The following is a 23,064-nucleotide window of genomic DNA, read 5'->3' as shown; positions in this document are numbered from 1 at the left end:
TCGTATTTCACGCTGGCTCGTGGCCTGAAAACTATGGCTGGTTATCGGAAAAGAGGTTGTATCGTTGAAGCTGTCGAATTCATCTATCGCTCAAGAGTATTCCCACCAAATAACTTAGCTTTGGAGACCTTTCTCTCCCTCAGACGGGAAATATTTCACGTAGTAGACGCCGTGGTACTCCTTGATTGAACAACAGCTGCATACGATTTGGGCTTGCCTTTCACGCCGACATGCCAGCTGATAATAAAAAAATTTAGCCAATCAGAATGATGTATGGTCTGACCCGCTCTCGTTCCCAGTTTTCCACTAAACGTCAGGCTCTACAGGGTTTAGTTAGTCTTTTTATTACTAGTCTTGTTTTTCTCTGCGCTCTTTGAAATTCGTTGCGCTATCGAACTGAACCGCACAAGAGAAATGAGGTAAATGTGGTTTTAAGAGAAAAAATAATTCAGTGTTCAAAAAATGTCCAATGTCCTTAGACAAATTGGGAACGAAGCAAGAAGTAAACCATTTCTTCCTGAGGTTTCTTCTGTAACAGTCTCCGACTTGGGTTTATTTCCTTTGCCAACTTTTCTCTAAAACAAATGAATAAAGGGGTAAGTTTGTAAAGAAACTGTGGTGCTGCGTCGGTGGGAGAGTATAGCAGGTAATTTAGTGTTAACAACTGGGTTGAAAACGTAAATTAGCCACCGTAAAGGGTAAAAAAGCTGACGTTTCGAGCGTTTCTCTAAAACAGCCGAGGGTAGACAACAAAAGATAGATACTCGTTGAAGCCCTAATGTTGTTTATTGAATCATCATGAACACGATAATCATTATTGCTATTATATCATTGTTGCAGGATTGTCATTATTATCGTTATCGTCATTATCATTTTTTTTTCTGCATGACTGCAAACGTATTCGACTTAATGCTAGTAAGGTTGTTTGGATTATTTACAGTAGCTTCATTTTCTTTCTCGAGAAATGTAAAATTCCTTTCGGAGATTTTTACACTCACTGGTCTCTTGGATGAGACACAGCGCATCAAGCGTGTACAACTTTCATTTCAACAATAATAACATCTCTACTGACTCCTACAAAAATTGACATTTGGCGTTGATTACAGAGGGGGTTAAGGGAAAGCTCCCTTATGATGGAGAAAATCATTATGTAGATCATTCAATAATCAAATTGCAAGCAAAAATATTTGAACTGAATTTTTATTTTAAAGCCTTCAGACCTGCAATCAAATTTCACACCAACCATGGGTTATCTTAACCCAGCTTTGAAGAACCTGGGCCTGGTGAATTATTTCTTTCGGGAAGCAGACCCATGCACCTACTTAATACCCGTGCCCTGTGGAGAGATCAAAGACTAGACTAATGAATTCAGCACTTTTTATAAGGTCCTTATGCACATGCCCAGTGAGCCTCCAGACATCTTTCCCACCTTTCATCGCTCAACTTTTATATTCATGCAGCATAAAGTGGCATTGGGCTGTTTCACTCATTTCCCATCAGGGGTAGAAGACTCGTGTCACATTTTCAGAGTTAGATTCTCTTTTTCAAATTTCTCATTCTGTATTTAGCAGAAAAAAGTACTAAAAGGAGACTGCATGGACTTTTTAAGAATATGCTTTATTTACTACTAATGCAAAATAATAAGCTCTCAGAAAAAAGGTTAAACATATAATACAAGCTGAAATTTTGCACAGTCCTCATATCTTTCATAACCAGTATTTGTATAGTGCACATATCAAAAAGAACTCTCATAGTGTTTTCATCACCCTACAGTTCTAACAAAAATACTACTACTATTCAATATCCTCCTATGTCCACCTATGTCATATGTTGTTCAGCAATCCAATGAGATGTAAACATTCTACTGCTACACATATATTTGTAAATTTAAAGGGTTTTTTTTCACTTCTAAATCTTGATGATGTAAAATTTTAGTACTATCATCTGTTGAAATGACAGTACAAAATTTCACTCTGTTCTGTGTCTGTGGAAGTGTAATATCTGTACCTTTCCTTTGAAGCTGCAGTATGACTCTTCTCTAACATAAATCTCTTACTTTTGCCAGATACATGAAACTGATTTATGCAAAAATGTTAAGATCTGCATTTACAATTCAAAATTCAAACATATTACACATTTGATAGTCTGATAATAAGAGCCCAAAAAATTTTTCATTCACCTTCAATATATGAGCAATATACTTTAAATCAAATCATAAAGTTGTATCTCCTCATAATATTTTTTGAAGATTCCAAAATTTGAAACAGAAAAGTCAAGTTTAACAGTGCTGTTAGTGGCATGCTTTAACAATTCTTACAAGGACCATGTATTCCTCTACATTTTTTTTGCATTGCATAATGTGTTAAGTCTAGGCCAGGTATTACTAGTTTAGGGTTTTATTACACTGTAGAGCAAAAGTACATCTTTTTAAAGTTAATTGGAGCTTGAATATTTCCTGCCAATATTCCCTTTTTACTTCACTGCTTTCTCTTCTTGCAATATAAATTTCCATACTTTCGAACAATAACTCAAACAGGAACCTTTTCAATTTTCTCTTTGAAGATTTGAGTTATTGGGAGTCAAATGTACTTCATTGTTGAGAAATGATCGTCATTCCCCAATTTTATCTTTTAACAACAATGACAAAACTGCTTCCTATCACCACATTATCAACTATTATCATAACATGCTTAGACTTTAAAAAATGCATGTTCAGGGCAAATTTGCTTTTTTGAGTGACCATCTTCAAGTACTTATGTGACTACAGATTTCTGTTCACAATAATCATGCACATAGTTATTACTAATTTGCAGTAATCCAGTAAAATTTTGGGAAATGAAAGGTTTTGTGCACTCAACCTCATTTAGTTTGATTTCAACTTTTCAAATGGTCTTGGCATCTCAGTGATAATTTGATACTACAGGATTTATGTGTTAAGTGAAAATTTAGTGCATAGGCATTTTCAAGTTTGGGTGTGTATAGTTTGGTCTTACTGAAAATATGTTTCCTTAATTGAAATACCTTTCCAAGTGAAAGTAAATTATCCCTGCTACATTGGCCCTGAACTGGACATGCCTGACTCATTTGTACAAGGTAAAGAAAAAATTAATTCTACCCTGAGTGTAATGTTGACCTTTTTCAGATGACTAAGATGAAGTATACCTTTAAACAAATTATTTTTACCTTAGATTCAATACACACTCACTTACATAGGAAAGTATGCTATTAGATGGATTGGACCTAATTAAATGATTATAAAATGATGTTTCAAATGAGATTAGAAGTTTATCAACATTGTCATCTTCCAAGAGAAACACTTGCAATCTTTACTCAGAAATTTCCATGACTGAGAATTATTTCTAGAAGCACTCATTTTTTTTTTAATAAGTCATCTTGTTTCAGTTTTATATGTACATTTCTATAAAATTGTAAAAATGCTAACCAATTTTGGCAATTTTACAGGAAAACTTCAATATTCTTTTAATTTTTTTGTCATCTAAGTATTAGCAATGAAATAGTGCTATTAAACCTCGAACTCCTAAGAGTGACTGGCATCTTATTTCTGCTTCCTGAATAAAGCATTAATATCACAAGAATTGAGGAAAAGATCACCAAATGCAGAAGCTGTGGATTGTTAAACAAATTCTCCTCCTCAGCACCTTAGGAAGTTCATGGAGAACAGTATGGAGTAATTTCATAAAAAGACGCTTCAATCAGCCCATAAGGGCAAAAAAATACCACAAATGTGTTGATTAACATTTCATCTGGCTTTGTTGAGATATTCAGACTGAGATGTAATGTTACTATGCAACTTTCAGACACAGTGTGGTCTGTCGGTGGTCTGACATGTCAACATACTCATTTTAGGGTCTATTTGTGCTTTATTTACAATAAAAACAAAGGAAAGAGACTGCATTATAGGCTTTGTGAAAAATATTTTATTTGCTGTTATTTCCAAAAAAAACCTCTTCTCATAGTACCAAGGTTATCACAGAAAGTTGGACATTCATTATGACAAAAAAAAAGTTTATTATCATATATCTGAATATGTGACTAATTGACTTTATTAATGTCAGTATTCTTAAAAACATTGCAGAATAAACACTGATGCTTACACAGGAAAGGTTTGTTCCAGGATCCACTTTCTGGACTTGTGTTCATCTACTTATTTACCATTCATCTACGCCACACGCCAGTCCAGATCAAAAACTTACCTTTTCTGTTAGTTCTCTTTTTACTGTTCTTCAAAAGAATGTCCTCAAACCTCATCAAGGCATTAATTTGTTCTGTATTCTTTGGATCTTTATATTTCAAACTCCTTATTAAGCTCTAAAATTAGTTTGGCTTCCTATAACAATAGTATCACATCTGTTACCTAGTTTCACATGCATGGCAATTTTGAAATAATTTTGAAATAGATAATATCTATGCTGAATTTTAGATCCTTTCATTCACCACCCAAATATATACTCCATTGCTTTAGAGACAATGTTTGCATCTTTCTGTGGAGTCCTGGCTCCATTGAAGACAACCTGCCAACAAAAAAAATACATGTTTCAGAATTTTACATTTTGTTTTTTCCCCAACTAACATTTCATCCAATAAATGGTTTGAACCTAAGGGGCAACATGTAATAGTTTGGTCTGATTATTCAGGTGAGTGTAGTCCTGAGAAGGACTGACATTTTGACAACTTGAGCCAAAGTCATCATCTGAGTAATGAAAAGAGACATATGCTCCAGAAACAAAATAATATGTCACTGCCATAAGAAAAAAACAACAAAAAAACTACAAATTGCTTACAAGTAAGCTTAAAATTTTAGCAACTGGCTTCACTATTTTAAATGTAATTAAAAAAACCTGGCTATTAACTTGCGATTCTATTTCAAGTAAAGTTTGTCTCATATAAAGACTTGACTCAGATTACCTGATGGTCACTTCGAGCTGCTTGGTAAGCGGCAGTCAATGGTCGCACTGGAACAGGTTTACTCGCTGTTGGAGATGTCATCATGGTTTCATTCCTGTTTGATGATAATGGTGTGCTCATATTCTCTTTCCCAAAGGTTTCCATCACACTCTTCAACAGTAAAAAATGTAGCAAGTGTTAAGATGTGCTGCATTTCTTACTGAGTCAAAGTTCAAAGAGCTGCTGAATGAAGGTTAACTACACTCAATGCAACATCCTTTCAAAATGCTCAACGACAGAGAAATTCAAGGACTGATCATTTAAAATCTGTGAGATGTAGGGGGTGGTATTTTTAAATTTATAACACTTCCTAAACCCCTTCCCAAAAAGTAGATGAAATAAATATTCCAGGGTTTGATGAGTACACTGAAAAAATGTAAAGATTAGCTATTTTGATCTGCATTTTCAAAAAGATCAGTTTTTAAAATGCTTTGTGTCTATTCCAAAATGTAAAATTCTTTTTTACTTTCATCTTCTTTGGAGATTTATTGAAAAAGCTTTGTTTTTGCAGGAAAATTTATCCAAATAAGTGTATAAAGAAGGTCTTACCATTTGAAACAAGTTGCTTCTTGGGAAGTAGCTGTGCCTGATGTGTGCCATACAGCTGTAAATGGTTAGATAACTTAAGAATCTTAGCAGTAGTTTTTTATTTTACTCACCTTTTTGGCTTGAAGTTTTGACTGATACTGAAGATGCAACCAGTTCCCTTTGGATGTCTAAATAAAATTTTGGAATCATGATAGTTTTAAAATACTATTACATCAAATGCACTATTTACATGCATCTATTATTTCATAACTAGTTCAATTCTGGAAAGGAACAAAATTGACCTGACCTTCAATTTGGATCTTTTAAGTGAAAGCTATCAACCCTTTAACTCCCAGATCAAATTTGTACTTCTCCTTACTGTCAACCATATATTTGTTATAATGTGAGTTCAAAGAATTCATCCCCGCATAAATATTTTTCTTTTTTCTCGTCAATTATCTGGTTGATATTGTGTTGATATTGTAAGGAAAAATCCTGTCTTGGTCACTCATGGGAGGTAAATGGTTAACAACATGTATTTACAATAGACTCAACCTCTTGTTCTGTTATAATGCTGCTGCTATGGAAATAATTTGGTATTTTTCTCACTCAATTCCAATCTTATTTTGGCAAAATACTAATTGTTGCTGCAGTAACATTTTAAAAAGAGTCTAAATTTCTAAAGTAATTTCTTGTTTAGGTTACCAAGGTGAACCTCGGTAGCCTTTAAATAGAAATTTTCTCCCCATTGCTTGTAACATGAATCAAACAACCGGGTCACATTCTTCCCAGTCTGCAATCACTTGGTGAAATAACTTTCCAGGTTTTCAGATGTTTAATGCTCTTGAAAGGAACTGTATTACATATCCCTGTGATGATTTGAAAGTCATGCTAACCATGGGTCCACAACATTTTGACCACTGTGATGACGAATATCTTTAATGATAAGAGTACAGACCATGCTAAACCACTGTGGATTTGTTAAATAGAAATGTCTATAATTTATTAAAGTTCATTAACCCTTGAGTGTAGAATGGATCAGTCTGTGTTGGTGAAGACAATGGGCCATGCTGAGGACTGAAATGTTGTGAATCTACACCAGACATAGTGACATTACCACCTGGTGTAGGATGTCCAGAACTCTTTCTATCAGATGTCATAACAGCAGTGGCCATGGTCACATCCATTGGTTGTAGAATAAATCATAATCAGCAGAAGTAATCAGAGATGGGTGAAGTGAATTTTATTCTTATTTCCCAATTGTTTAACCATAACCCCTGCATCACACAGAAAGGTCGTGAGAATAACAGAAATGATCACCAACTAAAACTTCTCTTCATTGATAAACAAATTCTCCTAGTCCCCTTGTGAAATGGCTTTTGGAATTCCTAGGAATTAAAAAAACCCAGCTAAAATTCAAGTATTCAATGAAATTTATTTAGAAGCTTAACTAAGGCTTACATGTAAAATATTTTTGATTCATTATAAACATCAATGTGTGGTAATATTAGGATGGAATTTGATTTTTCTATTCTTGAAAACTTCATACGGATTAATCCTCAATTACAGCTATTCGTATAAAATAGTCCTAATAAATCATTAAATTTGGTTTGACACAAATTGTGAATAAAATCTGTTGATTCTTTTCCATAAAACACGATATCTTAAATTATATTTGAAAACCAAGCAAAAATAGTCCTAATAAATCATTAAATTTGGTTTGACACAAATTGTGAATAAAATCTGTTGATTCTTTTCCATAAAATACAATATCTTAAATTATATTTGAAAACCAAGCACTCTTAGGAGTGAAGGGGTTAATTACAGACAAATGAAATTGATTTTTTTATTAAAATCTTGTTGTAACTGTAACAATAAATTAGAATGAAGTTATCCGAAACTGCAAACTTAGCTGCTGTTTGTATTTTTTTCCTGGGCTTACAATGAGTCGGCCTTGAATGAGGTTGTCTACAAGAAGCTTGACCATTTTGTATCTGGATTCCATGACATCTGAATTTGAAAAAAAAAAAATTTAAATATATATTTAAAGCTCAGACCAGGCCTTTAAGATGGCTATGAGGAAAAGGGCATTCATTGGATTCTCAAATTGAGAAATCTCTGTTATATTGAGTGACTTTTATATTGAAGTTAGTACATCTCTCTCATAGATTTTACTAAAAAAGGGCTGAATACATTATTTTGTTTTTACCAAGGAGGGCTTCTTTATGTAATAAGGTTTGTTTAATAACAGTTCCTATCATGAATCTTGAATGTTCCCAAACGTGACTAGAGGAATCTTGAAACCTTACTGATAGGTTTATTTCATTGTAAAGCATAAGCTTAAGAAACTGCGGCATGCAAGTGACCGATTCGATTCTCAGAATTATTCTAGTTTCAGTTGAGCCGAGCGTTATGTAAGCTTAATTCAACACGCTACATCTATTATTTTATAAGATTTTGATCAAGTAACAAATATCGCAATTTTTACTCACCACAAACTTTCAAAATCGTAGCTTTACAGATGGCCACTCGACCCTTGTTTGTACCAGTCAATATGTCAACTGTTGTCCCTTCTTTTAACTCCACGGCGCCAACGACTTTCTTTTCTTTTACAACACTCACGCTGTTCTCGTTTTCCCATTGAACCACAATAAAAGCTATCTTTAGAAATGTTATATTAAGCAAAACAGTTGAGAAAAACGATCAACCGATGAAAAGGACATTCAAAGATGAGCGCCAAATGGAGTCTTCTTTGTTTCCGATCACGGGCATGATCACGTGGATCTTTTAGGACTTGTAATTGGCTAGCAAAGTGAATCCGCTGGCTTGCCGATTGCAGTGTTAAGAGAAGCGCCCAACTTTATTTTGACTTCTCCGACCAGTTCTCTGCTTCTAGACGATGGATACCTTGGTGCTGTAAATAGTGATGTGAGCTCACTCTATGTAGAAATAATCGACAAGAATCGATCGTATTACAAATGCACGATTTGTGGCCGAAAGTTGTCGAGGAAACAAAGACTCGAAACTCACTTGAGTTGTGTTCATGGCAAAGGTGAGAAATAACACAAGCCAATCACAGTTTTGAATGCGACTACAAATCGTCTTTTACCCTCATATTTATAAAAGAAGGATACCACATTAGGAAGTATAAGAGATACATAGATGATCCCAGTGTACCAGTACCTAAATCTACAAAGCTTGACCGTAGCAAGCGTTCAGCAACATGTTCCAAAACCGCCATCTCGATTCCTCAGTCAGTCGTTTCCACTGAACTTAAAGCAGAAGTGACAACAGAGTAGAGTGCGTCTTACAAAGGAGAAACATTTTTACAAGAGACAGAAGTAACTATATGCGATTACAGAGGTGCGTTGGAACTCTGGTCCACAAATAGTTATGCACTGTCCGAAGTATAAAACAATTTTGTTGATAGCTGACAGACAGAGAAGAACAACAAGTAAACTTTAGAGCTGTTATTATTGAATTGTGACTTGCAATTTTCATTTTTATATAACGAAGGACTTGTATTTTGCACCAAAAATAAAAAGATGTAATATTTTTTGGGAGATCCAGTGATTGGGACATTTAAGAAATTAAGTTATGAAAGGAAACTTGGTTGGTAGTTCTTACTACTAGCAAGTCTTGTTGACAAATATCTTCAGATCAGAGTTTCAAATAAAGTAAATTGAAGATGTCATTTAAAAGGTGTTTTTTTTTCTCAAAGGGAACATTGACTACCTCTGTCTTGTCTGCATGCCAAATGTTTGCAAAGTGTGTGGATGATCCACAAGTATTGGAACTCTAACAAAAATGTTTTGTAAGAATAAAAACAGCAAAACGAATTACAGCAATTAGTCACGAAAACAGAGCAAAAAACTGAAAAAAAAACAGCAACAACAATCATGAAAAAAGAAAGATTAATAAGGTGTTGAATTTGTTTGTCTAAGGCATGAAATTTCTACTAAAAAATATTGTCAACAAAAAGTCTCTGACAGTGTTTGAGGCAACTGAGCTTGACTGTTCCAAGGTTTTCTAACAAAGGCAACCAGTAATGTAGGTTAGGGAAGTAAATTATGTTCATAACTAACAAAGTTCTTTAAGTGTAGATAACAATGTAATTATTGTTAATTATTGTGGAAGTTGTGTATCAAGAAACAGCCATTGAATGTTTGATGATTTTGGCACATCAGTGAACATGAGACATTAATTTGCATCACCATAAAAATATTTTTTGATCATGGAATCCAAGAGTCCTTTGAGGTTAGAAAGCAAATCTGTGATATGAGTACATTGGATTAATTGGCAATTTCCATTTAACATAACTGACAGCTGGTTCATGAGAAAATCCATATTAATGTAAAGATTTACTGAAACTTAGTTTGAATAATAAATTTCATGATCTTTAAGTTATTAACATATACATGTATGTATATCTCTTGGTAAGTTTTTTATAGCATACCTTTTATTGAGCCAAAGTTTTAAGCCTCTGAAATTACTCCTTTTCTTAAAACCTTCACATTCAAGGTATTGAGAATTCCTTAGAATTTATGTGGACCTCAGGGTATTAAAATTGCCCAAATTCAATTCCCAGAAATTCCCAAGAGTTCCACACTTCTTAAATTACAGGTAGTTTGTAAAGCTGAGAATTCCTAGGGATTCCTAGTCCTCACAAAACTGGAGTCTTCCTTTCCCAGAAATTCCCAGTAATTCCAAGCTTTTTAAATCAGAGTTAATTTGCATAGTTGGGTATTTTTGAGAATTCCTAGGAATTCCCAGAAAACTGGGAATTCAGTTTGCAAGGGTCATTTGCATAATTGGGAATTTTTGAGAATTCCTAAGAAAAAAATAGAACTGGCAATTCAGTTCGCAAGGGTCAGCACCTTAGGAAATGTGAGGAAAATAGTATGGAGAATATCTATACTGATTTTACGGTGTAAAGGGTTAATACTTGGCAAATGATCAGGTGATACTCCACCAGAGCAAAGAGCACAGGAGATTATTCCATCATCCAACAAAATAATACTAAGAGGCATAGATGACACCAGCATTTGCTTTTTTTAATAATATAAAACAAATAGATTGCATGTTACCATGGGTATGTACAGTAAAGTAATAGATCACAGATGACTACTAAATGTGGTAAGAATATCAGTGACACACTCGGCTGTACAATCACGTGCGCATTTTTGTTTTTACCAAATTTTGAGGACTAGTGACTTCTAGTCACTTCATGCTAAGGAAATAGGGATAAGTTCCAGCTTGGGTGGGGGGGGGGGGGAACTTGGCTCAAGAACAGACTTAATCTTTTACTTGTTTTTCTGATTTCTCAAATATATTTGGCTCAATGAGAGGAAAAGGGAAAATTGGCCACAGAATGGCTACAAGATGTGAGGCATTTGCTTTACTTTGTTCTTTAGTTTGGTTTGTAATAATATACATGAAAAAGTTGTGCATGTCTCGTGAGCTAAAAACTAGTACCTTTTTCATGTGACATGAGTCCAATGTTGTAGCACAAATTACAAATAGCCTGTGTGCACTGCTAGTCTTGACTCTCTGCAGTGCATTTTTCAAAAAATTATTTACAAGTAACAACATGATTTCATATAGGCATGCCAGCTGTTTATCAAAAAATTTAGCCAATCAGAATGAAGCATGGTCTGACCAGATCTTGTTCCCAGTTTTCCCCTAAGCAGCAGGCTTTAAAGGGTTTAGGTGGCCTTTTTATCATTAATTTGTTTTTTCTTTGCACTCTTTGAAATTTGTTGTGCAAGAACTGACCCACACAAGAGAAATGAGTTCAATGGGGTTTTAAGAGAAAAATAATTCAGTGTACAAAAATGTACAACATTCCTTGGACAATTTGGGACAAAGCGGGAAATAAACCATTTCTTCCTAGCTTTCTACTGTTACAAGCTTCAAGTTTATTATTTCACACTGTTTACAGAAAAAAAAGTTAACATAACATGATTTACAATGATTCAGAAAAAATACAAACAGAAATTAACTAGAAGAAAGAATATTTAATTGTGTACAGTCCCCTTCCTGGGTTTATTTCCTTTGCCAGCTTTTCTCAAAAACAACTGAGGGACAACAACAAAAGATAAATACTTGTAAAAGCCTAAATGTTGTTTATTGCCCTTAATACAAGGGCACCTAATGATATCAGCAATTACTGATGGGTTTACTCTGCCTAAAGATGTTATTACTATTATTATTATTATTATTATTATTATTATTGATGTATCATGAACATGATCATCATCTTTACTGCTACTTTGCTAACTGATTTCCCACTTTACTAGGAATTCCTGGGAATTCCTAGGAATTCTCAAACATTCCCAACTATGCAAATAAGCTCTGATTTGAAAAGCTTGAAATTACTGGGAAAGAAAGACTCCAGTTTTGAGAGGACTTTGAATTCCTATGAATTCTTAGCTATACAAACTACCAACAATTTAAGAAGGATGGAATTCTTAGGAATTTCTAGGAATTGAATTGGAGGCAATTTAAATGCCCCGAAGTCCAAATAAATTCCAAGATATTCCCAGTACCTTGAATGTGAAGATTTTAAGACATGGACTAATCTTGGAGGCTTAAAACTGGCTCAATAAAAGGTATGCTATACAAAATTTACCAAGAGATATACATGCGTGTATATGCTTATAACTTAAAGATCACGAAATTTACTATTCAAACTAAGTTTTAGCAAATCTTAACATTAATATGGATTTTCTCATGAAGCATCAGTCAATTATGTTAAATGAAAAAGCAGCAGTCAATTATGTTAAATGAAAATTGCAAATTAATCCAATCTACACATATCAGAGATTTCTCTTATAACCTCAAAGGACTCTTGGATTCCATGATCATAAAAGTTTTTATTGTGATGCAAAATGTTTTATGTCCACAGATGTGCCAAAATCATAAAACATTCATCTGGCATGTGGATGAGACAGAGGTGGTCACTGTTCCATTTGAGAAATAATACCTTTTAAATGACTTCAATTCGCTTTATTTGAAACTCTGATCGGAAAATATTTTTAAAACAAGACTTGTTAATAGTGAGAAGTACAAACCGAGTTTCTTTTCATGACATAATTTTTTAAATATCCCAATCACTGGACCTCCTAGAAAATATTTTCATATTTCTATATTCTTTATATTTTTGGTGCTGAATGTAAGTCCTTATCTATATACAACTGAAAAGTGCAAGTCACACTTCATTAATAACAGCTCTAAAGTTTACTTGTTGTTCTTCTCTGAGTCAGCTATCAACAAAATTGTTTTACACTTTGTAGGTCTGGTATAAAATTTTACTTGTAGTATAAAATGACGTTACCTTGTACCTTCGTTGTCAACATCCCTTTCCAAGCTTGGGAACGCTTTAGACAGTGCATTGTAAATTCCAACGCACCTCTGCAATCGCATATAATTGCTCGTTTCTTCTACAAATGTTTCACCGTTATGAGACGCACTTGACTCTGTTGGCACCACTGCTTGTTCAGTGGAAACGACAGATTGAGGAATCGAGATAGCTGTGTTGCTGAACGTGTTGCTGAACGCTTGTTGCGGTCAAGCTATCTCTTACACTTCATAACGTGGTATCCTTCTTTCATAAAAATGAGGGTAAAACATGATTTGTCATCACATTCAAAATTGCGATTTGCTTGTGTTATTTCTCACCGATGCCGTGAACACAACTCAAGTGGGTTTCGAGTCTTTTTTCCTCAACAGCTTTCGGCCACAAATCGTGCATCTGTAGAGGGTTAGATCGCGACGTTTCGACTGTATAATGCCCGCAGTCGAAACGTCGCGATCAACATCACACGTGACTACATCGTGAGACAAACGAAAAAACTTAGCTTTTAATTGTATGTTGTACGTGACGAACAAAAAAACTTTATATCTTGCCAGTAACTCCATCCTTGAATAACTGATGCAAACACATCCAGCCAAGTGAAAAGAACATGAGGGGACAGACCATTATTTTTCTAAAGGGGTGGGGGCAGGAAATGTTAAAAAGAGAATATAGTTTGCAGAAAGAACAAGGCCAAAGGAAATGGTTTGCAAACATGAAAGCCCTTGTTTGTTGGAACAAACTTTAAGAAAAGCCTGTGGCAACATATTTTTTTTCATCCCCACCCCCACCTGCCTCTAAAAAAATAATGGTCCACCACTAAGTAATGTTTTAATAGTTAACAGTTCACTCAGGAATAATGAACTTTATATAATTTCAAGGATTGATGGCTGCATATTTTTCTTTGCTCATGCAAATTATAGTTTATAGTATCCGAACTTGTTACCAAGTTATTTTGCTACTGCACCTCTTGTTCATTTGTTTCACTAAGATAAGAGCTCTTGAGAAAATATGTTGTTCTTTAAAGACATAGTAATGACTTATAGTAAGTAGTGTTTTGCATAAGCCTTCATACCTAAAAGTTAGTAATACCATTTGAACTGAGGTACAATGAAGTATCCAAGAAACAGTAAATGTGAGCATGTCCTTCTTCAGTAGGAGTACTAAATTATTAGTTTCAAATTCTCACATTGAATTTAAAGTTAAGGACTTGCATCATCAATTAGCTTTTGAAAAAGCTCGTATGCCTCAGCTGCATTTGTGGGAAATACAAGTTGTGCACTGTCCACATCACATGATAAAAGTATTCTTATGGTAGACATTTGATTCATCAGGATTATCATATTGGATGTGATGCTCCATTTCATCAACTTGTTGCCTCTACACAATGTACAGGCATTCATTACTATCCAAATGTTGGGGTAAGTAGTACAATACATCTGGAACACCAGAAACTGTTGCATTTCTCGAAGGCCAAATGCAGTGACTATTCCAGTGATCTTTAACTTTGTCCAGTTCATCTTGCCAAACAGACTCAAAACAAAACCACAAGCACTCCATATGCAGGTGTTGCCAAATGTCAAACACTTCTGATTCAGCCATGTCCTTGAGGAAGTCTATCCACCAGCCTGCACGTCCCCATCTGACAAATGACCACCAGCCTTCTATCCGTTGATTGGCTGGTGAAGATCCATACTTGTGTACTTTCTCCCCAGAAAATTCATCAATCCCATCTTGGCGAGGGTAGCACTGCATAGCAGCCATGACACCATTTTCAGCCCAGTTGTCAGTTCTCAGGAGAATTGGGCATCCCGTATTTCTCTTTACACTATCTAATTTCCAACTGGGATTTCAGGCTTGTTATCAGACCTTGACAATTCCAGCCAAAGGATTTTCCAGCTCTCACCATCAATAGCTCCATGTACTGGAAATCCATATGGCTTCAATTTATCGTAGCCTATATACATAGCAAATTATTGTGTTACAAGAAAGGGACTATAAATTAAAACTGAAGAAAATTGTTCTTTTCATTCTAAGTGAAACTGTGTGCAAATCATTAACGCTTACCCCAATAATGTATACAGTACTGCTCAAGGGTTAAGTTGACACTCTAGACTCAGACTTAGATTCACTTGAACTTTGAGTCTCAAGTCTCAGTATCTCAGTATCAGATTTTTTTGTTGTTCCATTATAAAAGGGATTTTAGTGACTTTTGAAGTTTAAAAATTAATTAAAAAATGATGGAGCAACAAAAGAACAATCTGAGACACTGTTTTTAGATCAATATATGTAGATCAAATTTCACATAAAAAAAGTTCAGGTGTTTATGTAAACATATTTTCAAGTAAACCTAATGATGCACAAAATCACAAACAAAATGCTGATGTTGCTTATTATGGTCTATATGATCAAAACAAAATCCAAAACTAGAATCTATATTCAATAAGCTTTCAGAAGATATATACTTTATTGGGGTTAGCATCGACGGTTTGCACATCTTCACTTGGAACATGAACACCAATTTTCCTTCTCTGATATGTTAACAAGATTTTGTGGGTTTCTTTTCCAATTAAGGTCTTTCCTTACACTCATAAAATTTCAAGCCATCAACTAAGTTACCATATCTTCCATGGTAAAATGACTTTAATTTTGAGTATACTTAGAAAGGGAAAGGTACTTCTTACTTACCATCAGCATGCCAGCAGAAGTTTGGGCCATAATAGAGATACTGGCTCCTTGTAAATCTTCATCTCTTCCTCAGTTGAACACCATAAGGGTCAACCTCTTTAGCAATCTGTGCAACTAGGTGTCTCAGCATGTGCAAATGGCATTCTAACTGAAGGGGCAAAATTTCTGCACAGCCTTATACTTCATCATGCATCCATATATGGAGCTTTATTATTCAGTGTACCACCAATAAGATGTGCATGCATAATTAAGTATGGGGCTGTGCTGAATGATTTAGAACACAAAAAGGCTCCTTGAGGGATTGAAAGCTTTACTTTATGAAGTTGTCACACCTGACAAAGTAAGGCAGTCTTCCCTCAACGGGAGGATAACAATAACAGGAGGAGAAAGAGTTAGCCTACAGGGGTGTTTCGTTTAATAAAAAGGCGTTGCCTCGTGTTGACAGATTTATTCGATGACAAGAATCGTGATTGATGTTAATTCAATAGATTGATTTAAAAGCATCAGATTATTATGTTTTAAGTCAGTTTTTCAGTAGAATCGAAGTGAGAAAGAAGTTATTTTGTTATTGTTTTTCTGTCTCTAAATCTGCTTACCTGGAGAATCTGCTAACCCCTAAATTGAGACTTTTGTAACGACCCGCCACAGAAGTAAGTTTATATTGAAGTTTTTGAATTTAGTTACAAGATAAAGACTTGATTTGCATTTGTTCTAATTGCGAATTATAAATGTATTTCTTTTAGATCGAATAATTATTAAAGCCTGGCTTAATATTATACGGTTTGTGGTGGTCATTTAATCTAACCAGTTCCAAGTAAGGAAACAAGGGGTAAAAGCTTAACCTTATCTTCTTTAAGTTCTAGATTCAAAATACAAATTGTGATTAAACAAACCTGACTGCAAAAAGAAGCCCTCCTTAATAAAAACAAAATAATGTATTTAGCCCTTTTTTCGTAAAATGTATGGGAAAGATGTACTAACTCCAATATAAAAGTCATTCAATATAACAGTTTTTCCCCAATCCCAGTGCACTTTGTTAAATTATAATTGCAATGAATGCCCTTTTCCTTATAGCTACCTAAGGCCTTGTCTTATATATATATATATATATATTTTTTTTTTTTTATTTTTTTAAAAATTTAAAAAATTTTTTTCCTTTTTTTCAAATTCAGATATCATGGAATCTGGATACGAAATGGACAGGCTTCCTGTAGACAACCTCATTCAAGGCCAACAGAGTCTAGTGCAAAAGAATAAAGGGGTAAGTTTCTAAAGAAACTGTGGTGCTGCGTCGGTGGGAGAGTATGGCAGGTAATTTAGTGTTAACAACTGGGTTGAAAACGTAAATTAGCCACCGTAAAAGGTAAAAAAGCTGACGTTTCGAGCGTTAGCCCTTCGTCAGAGCGATTAGAGGAATGGTGGGTTGTGTGTGGATTTATATGCAGAAAGTGGAGCTACGCCATTGGTGGGAATATGGTGACGAGAAAACAGGAATAAATTAGTTGAATGAAAAGCGCTCGTTGATTCCGTGGGGATTAAGGGTGCCGATTTGGAATATAAATTTTTGTTCAAGTGTTTTACGGCTTTCCGAACTGCCTAGATGTAAGGAAAGGCCGCAAACTGCCATATGCTGTTTAGAATGATTAGGAAGATTAAAGTGTCTAGCGACTGGTTTGGATGCGTCCTTGTCATTTCTTTCCACATCGCGAAGGTGTTCTCGGAATCGGTCACACGGTCGTCTTCCTGTTTCGCCGATGTATAACTTATAGCAATAAGTGCAAGTTATGCAGTAAATAACATTGGCGGAGGTACACGTAAAGTGATCAATGATCTTAATGGATCTTTTGGGTCCCGATGTTTTCTCTACGTTATGAATGAAAGGACAAGTTTTGCATCGTGAGCGAGCGCATTTAAAAGTTCCAGATTGGTCATTGGTTTGAAATGAACTCCTGACTAAAAAGTTGCCTATTTTTTTGTCACGTTTGAATGAAATAAGTGGGGGTTGCGAAAAGATAGTGCCAGTCTATGAATCGTTTTGGAGTAATTTAAAATTTTTAAGAATGATAGATTTAACAGCGTGGTTGTGAGGGTGAAATGTAAGAGTAAATGGAATGCGGTCAGTGTTCTCCTTCTCGGCCGTTTGTTGTGCTGCCTGTCGATCGATTTGTTGGGCACGGTGATAGCCCGCTTGAACGACAGAAACAGGATAGCCACGTTTATCGAAAAACTGGCACATTTCCTCTGATTTTTCGGAAAAATCAGAGTCGTCACTACATAAACGACGAAGTCTGAGAAACTGTGAAAAAGGTATGGAGTTCTTGACGTGTGATGGATGTGAGGATGAATACAACAAGTAACTATGTGAATCTGTAGGTTTGTAGTGAACACTAGTACATAAGCCGTTGCCTTCAATTGAAATTTTGATGTCTAGAAAAGCCAAAGAAGTGTCGGAAATTTCCCAGGTATATTTAAGAGCCGGATGAAAGGAATTGACGGCGGTTATAAATTGAGTGAGCTCCTCTTTGGTATACTTTGGTAGGTATGCAATCGTCAATGTAGCGGCCGTAGGGTTCAGGTTTTGGGCCGTGGTATTGGCTAAAAAATTGATGTTCGATAAAACCTACAAAAAGATTGGCGTAGCTGGGTCCCATTTTAGTAGCCATGGCCACGCCATTAGTTTGTTTGTAGTAGTTACCACCGAATGAAAAGCAATTGAGTGTGAGTACTAGTTCGGCCAGACGGAGTAGTGTTTCATAGCTAGGTTCCTTAACAGTGCGTTGATCGAAAAAATGTTTGAGGGCCCGGAGACCTTCGTCATTGGGAATGACAGTGTAAAGAGATGTTCTATCCATGGTGAAAATAAGTTTGTTTTGGTCGAGGAAACTAAAGTCACGAAAAATTTCAAGTGCGTGTTGGCTGTTCTTAATGTAAGACGGTAAAGTTTTGACGATAGGTGCCATAATTTTGTCTAAATAGCTGGAAATAAGTTCAGTGGGACAACTGCAGGTAGAAACGATGGGTCGACCTGGGTTGTTAGGTTTGTGGATTTTAGGTAAAAAGTAAATACACGAAGTTCTAGGAGTGGTAATGATGAGATTTTTAACAGTGGCCGGCAACTCTTGTTTAGCTATAAGATCGTTAATCGTATTCTTGACAATGTTTTGGTTAATTAACGTGAGATCTTTGTCGACTTTAGCATAAAAGGAGGTGTCAGAAAGTTGCCGCAAAGCTTCTTTTTGGTAGAGGTCGGCCCGCCAAACAACAACTGCACCGCCTTTGTCGGCCGCCTTAATGACAATGTCTTTGCGTTTTTTAAGACTTTTTAGTGCCGACCACTCTTCCGAAGAAAGATTGGAAAATTTGGTGTAACGATTGAATTTAAGTTTGTTGATATCATGGCGACATTTTTTGAGGAAAAAATCTAAAGATGAGAACTGGCCCTCTGGAGGAGTCCATTAAGACTTTCGAATCTGGAGTGTTTCGAAAGTATCTTTGTTCGAGGTGTTAGAATCATCCTCTTTGTCACGAAAAAAGGCTTTCAACTGAACGCGGCGAAGGAATTTTTCAACGTCTTGCTTAACTGAAAATTCGTCTGTTTTTTGTGATATGGGAACAAAATTTAAGCCCTTGCTGAGAACTGATTTTTCTGAATCGGAAAGTAGTAAATTTTCTGGAATGGTAACTACAGTTTTGAGGTTTTCAGGCGATGAGTCGTTAGTAACTTGAGGGCCGATAAGTTGGTCGAGTTTTCGGGCCTTAATTTGGTGCAAATGTTTAAAAAGTTTAGAATTGGCATCCTGAATTTTGGCACGAATGGATTGTACTAAAACAGCTGGACAGATTTTGGAAAGTTCAGAGCAGCAATGTAGAATTTGTTCGGTGAGTTTGTTACATTTTTGGCACATAGCTCTGATTGTGATTCTCATAATATTACGTGAAAAAGAATTTTGGGCGCACTGAATTATGAATTAGTGCAAGCCTAGCAAAATAAGACACAGCAGCTAAGTCAGCAGTTTAGGATAACTTCATTCTAATTTATTGTTACAGTTACAAGATTTTAATTTAAAAAATTAGATTTACTTAACTGAAATTAACCCCTTTACTCCCAAGAGTGCTGAGTCAAAATTGAGAAGGAATCTTTGAATTTCAATGTGAAGAATCAACAAAAACAAACAGTAAAACATGAAAGTGCTGCTTGACAGCTTACATTTGAATGTTCACACAAGAGTTTTATCCAAAGAAATTACAACCACATAAATTCCAATCAAAACCTGACTCTGGGAGCAAAAGGGTTAAATACCATTTGTATCATCATCATCCAAAATTAGATGATTCATTTAAAGCTAGCTAGACTATTTTTCGACTGATTCATTGCCATAAACATAATTCAAGTTACTGTATAGGAATGAACAGATTTTATTCACAATTTGTGTTTAACCAAATTTAATGATTGATTAGGACTACTTTATATGAACAGCTGTAACTGAGGATAAGTCTAATATGAAGTTTTCTAGAAAAGAGAAAGAAATGAAATTGCATCCAAATATTACTACATGTTGATGTTACCTAATATACAATCAAAAATATTTTACACGTAAACCTGAATTGAGCATGTAAACAAATTTCCTTGAATACTTGAATTTTTAGTTGGGATTTTTGAATTTTTTATTTTATATTAGTTGCCTCAAATTTTTGCTTAAAATTCCCAGTAATTTTTAAACATTCCTAGAAATTCCTTAAAAATTCTGAGAATTTCAGGCAAGTTTTTAGATTTAAAGCCATTCAGGGAAAGTCGTTGGTGCTCTGAGTTGGAATTCCTTGGAATTCCAAGTCCTGTTGGCTATTAACTAAGAATATCTGGGAATTTCTAGGTTTTTAGAACCAGAGTTGTTTCAGTTAGAATTCAAAGGAATTCCCAGTCCAGATTTACCGTGCACAGTCACAACTCTTATTCTGAGGAAAAATACCTAGGAATTCCAAAATCCATTTTGCAAGGGTAATATATCATTGTCGCAGGATTGTTATTATTACCATTATCATTTTTTCTGCATGACTGCAAACGAATTAGACTCATGTTAGTAAGTTTGTTTGGATGATTTACAATAACTTCATCTTCTCTCTCCTGAAATGTAAAATTCCTTTCTGTGATGTTGACACAGCGCACCTAATGCATACAACTTTCATTTCAACAATAATAACATCTACTAACTCAGATAAAAATTGACATTTAGCGTTGATTTGAGGCAGGGTTAAGGAAAGGTTCCCTGTTTATTGAGGAAATCATTATCTTGTTCAACTTTCATGTTTGTGTGGCACAGAGTGGCATTGGGTCCTTTCACTCATTTCCCATCATGGGTTGAAGACTTGTGTTACGTTTTCAGAGTTAGATTGTCTTTTTCAAAGACTTTGTAAGAATATGTGTTATTTACTACTAATAAAAAATAATAAGCTCTCACAAAAAAGGTTAAACATATAATACAAGCTGAAGTTTTGCTCTGTCCTCATATTTTTCATCACTACAGTTCTTGCAAAATACTGCTACTGTCCAATATCCAGCTATGTCATATATTGTGCAACAATCCTATATGATGTATGGATTTTACTGTGGCACATGTGTTTGTAAATTTAAAGATGGCTTGTTTTTCACTTTTAAAGCTTGATGATTTCAAATTTTGGTACTATCATCTGTTGAAATGACAAGGCTAGGCCGGCATTACTAGTTTAGGGTTTTATTACACTGTAGTGCAAAAGTACATCTCTTTAAAGTTAATTGAAGCTTGAATATTTCCTCCAATATTCCCTTTTTACTTCACTACTTTCTCTTCTTACAATATAAATTTCCGCACTTTCCAACAAGAACAATAAAATAGTTATAAGGAGTCAAATGTACTTCATTATTGAGAAATGATCATCACTCAACAATTATAACTTTTAACAACATTGATCTACATCAGACATGACTGCATCGTGAGACAAACGAAAAACTTACCTTTTTATTGATATAAAATGCTTATCACACCATGTCTACTTATAACGGAGCTCGCAGAGCGTAGCCCCCGTGCGGGGAAAAAATGCGAGCTCCGCTTTTAGGCTCGGCTAAATCTACATATTACAAAATGGTAGTAGTAACCTATAAAGCCCTAAAAATATGGACTTATGACCGTTCGAGCGTCCGTACAAGGTGCTACTTTTAACATGCGTGGTCAACTGTACCGCAGGCACGCCAACGCCACGGCTTTGTCCAGTAGTCCAGTGGTCAGTGCACTGGGCTCCGAGTCGGACGATCTGGGTTCTAGTCCTGGCCGGGGCAAGGCGTTGTGCCCTTGAGACGTTTTTTCAGTGATCATCTTCGAGTACTTATGCGACTGTAGGTTTCTGTTCACAAGAATAATGCCCATAGTTATTACTACCTAGCAGTAATCCAGTAAAATTTAAGTAAGGTCTTATGCAGTTAGCCTCATTCTTTCTGAATCTCTTCAGTTGCCTCCTAAAGAAAAATTTGTCACGGAGGAATAACAGGAGTTGTACAGATCCGCAAACACTTTTTAACTTTTGAAGGGACGGCAACAGACAGTGAATCTATAGTACATTCTACGTTTATTCACGCTCTCTCGCTGCCACCAGAGATGTTCACTCGACCGCGACAAGAAGCAAATGAATCAGGGTCGGCCAGGGGGGGTAGTGGAATACCAATATACCCGAAAAAAAATCGACAAAATACCCCAAAATACCCCAAATTCCTCCAAATATACCCAAAAATAATCGAAGCTTTGAATACTTTATACCTGAAATTCAAAGAAAGTGATATACTGAATACCCATATTTAAGCTGCAATATACCGTATACCCGATTTAAAACGCCCCTGAATACCGAATACCCAAAAACCCTGGCCGACCCTGATGAATCGCGTTTAGTTTTACGACCATGATGCAACGCAATCAGAGTGCGCACACCGCCTGATACTCTTGAGAATATTGAAGGAACCTTTCAATGGCATTTTGGTGAATATTTCTAACAGCTGGGCATTTAGTCCATTTGAGACCGAGCCCGGCAGTCTAATCAGAAGCATAGAATTTCCAAGTTATCGACAACCGACCGATATTATAGTAGACACAAGCTCGGAGAATCATATCAAACTCACGGGGTACAAATAGTCTTAACATGAATATAGTGACCACGCCCACTTCAACGCCCCACTCAAATCGAGTGTAATTTTCGAACATTTTACCATCGTGCGGATTCTCTACGGAAAAAGCACTCAATGTACCTCTGAAATATTAAACTATAATATTGTGGCTTTCTATTCCGCTAATTTTCTAACTTGAAGGTAAAGTTTTTCCCTCGTCATTTTAACCTTTTCTCCGAGCGGTTGCGTGAGAATTAACAAGGCGTTTTTGTTCAAAACACAACCGAGCGAAGCGTCTTGGGCGATATCCCTTTTACGCAAGCGCAATTTAAAAATGTACCGCCAGAATCAAAAAGAGGAACAAATTTCCTTTGTTTTGATATGTAAAGTGTCGAACAAAAAG

At 35.5% G+C, this 23,064-nt stretch overlaps 1 protein-coding gene, 2 long non-coding RNA genes and 1 pseudogene across 9 annotated transcripts; 1 reads left to right on the top strand and 3 right to left on the bottom strand.

The window, feature by feature from the left end:
• Window positions 1-306: 306 nt before the first annotated feature.
• Window positions 307-1,977, top strand: LOC149049102 (uncharacterized). Its single transcript, XR_016184686.1, has 2 exons — window positions 307-419; window positions 1,212-1,977. It is a non-coding gene; the product is annotated as an uncharacterized LOC149049102 (long non-coding RNA).
• Window positions 1,978-3,918: 1,941 nt separating this feature from the next.
• LOC149049101 (nucleoporin NUP35-like) lies at window positions 3,919-8,242 on the bottom strand. Of its 6 annotated transcripts, none has more exons than XR_016184683.1 (4): window positions 6,514-6,903; window positions 5,625-5,681; window positions 4,927-5,076; window positions 3,919-4,532 (listed from the first exon to the last, which is right to left on the bottom strand). XR_016184683.1 is itself a non-coding variant. In XM_089199324.1 (4 exons), the coding sequence occupies exons 3-4, from the start codon at window positions 5,068-5,070 to the stop codon at window positions 4,452-4,454; spliced, it is 225 nt and encodes a 74-aa protein (XP_089055450.1). In that variant the 5' UTR covers window positions 5,071-5,076; window positions 5,625-5,681; window positions 6,614-6,734; the 3' UTR covers window positions 3,919-4,451. The 6 variants fall into 6 exon arrangements, 5 of the variants coding, with proteins under 5 accessions (XP_089055450.1, XP_089055451.1, XP_089055449.1 ...); XM_089199324.1 differs by having other exon boundaries at window positions 6,614-6,734; XM_089199325.1 differs by having other exon boundaries at window positions 6,611-6,702.
• A 110-nt stretch (window positions 8,243-8,352) lies between these two features.
• LOC149049100 (uncharacterized) lies at window positions 8,353-12,968 on the bottom strand. The gene is made up of 2 exons (XR_016184687.1): window positions 12,830-12,968; window positions 8,353-8,432 (listed from the first exon to the last, which is right to left on the bottom strand). It is a non-coding gene; the product is annotated as an uncharacterized LOC149049100 (long non-coding RNA).
• A 1,189-nt stretch (window positions 12,969-14,157) lies between these two features.
• On the bottom strand, window positions 14,158-15,794 carry LOC149049099 (uncharacterized; annotated as a pseudogene). The gene is made up of 2 exons (XR_016184681.1): window positions 15,536-15,794; window positions 14,158-14,804 (listed from the first exon to the last, which is right to left on the bottom strand). The product of XR_016184681.1 is annotated as an uncharacterized LOC149049099 (transcript).
• Window positions 15,795-23,064: the final 7,270 nt, after the last annotated feature.

This window comes from Pocillopora damicornis, chromosome 3 (genome assembly GCF_964200805.1).
Source record: "Pocillopora damicornis chromosome 3, jaPocDami1.2, whole genome shotgun sequence".
NCBI classification, from domain to species: Eukaryota; Metazoa; Cnidaria; class Anthozoa; order Scleractinia; family Pocilloporidae; genus Pocillopora; species Pocillopora damicornis.
The sequence above is the reverse complement of the archived record's forward strand: the minus strand, read 5'-3'. Positions and strand labels throughout refer to the sequence as shown.

Coding starts and splice junctions, on each gene's coding strand:
- LOC149049101 (XM_089199323.1), bottom strand. CDS start 6,680: ATGGATGTGACCATGGCCACTGCTGTTATGACATCTGATAGAAAGAGT. Junction 5,682..6,513: donor GATCCATTCTACACTCAAGG/GTTAATGAACTT, acceptor AATTTTATTTAG/ACATCCAAAGGGAACTGGTT.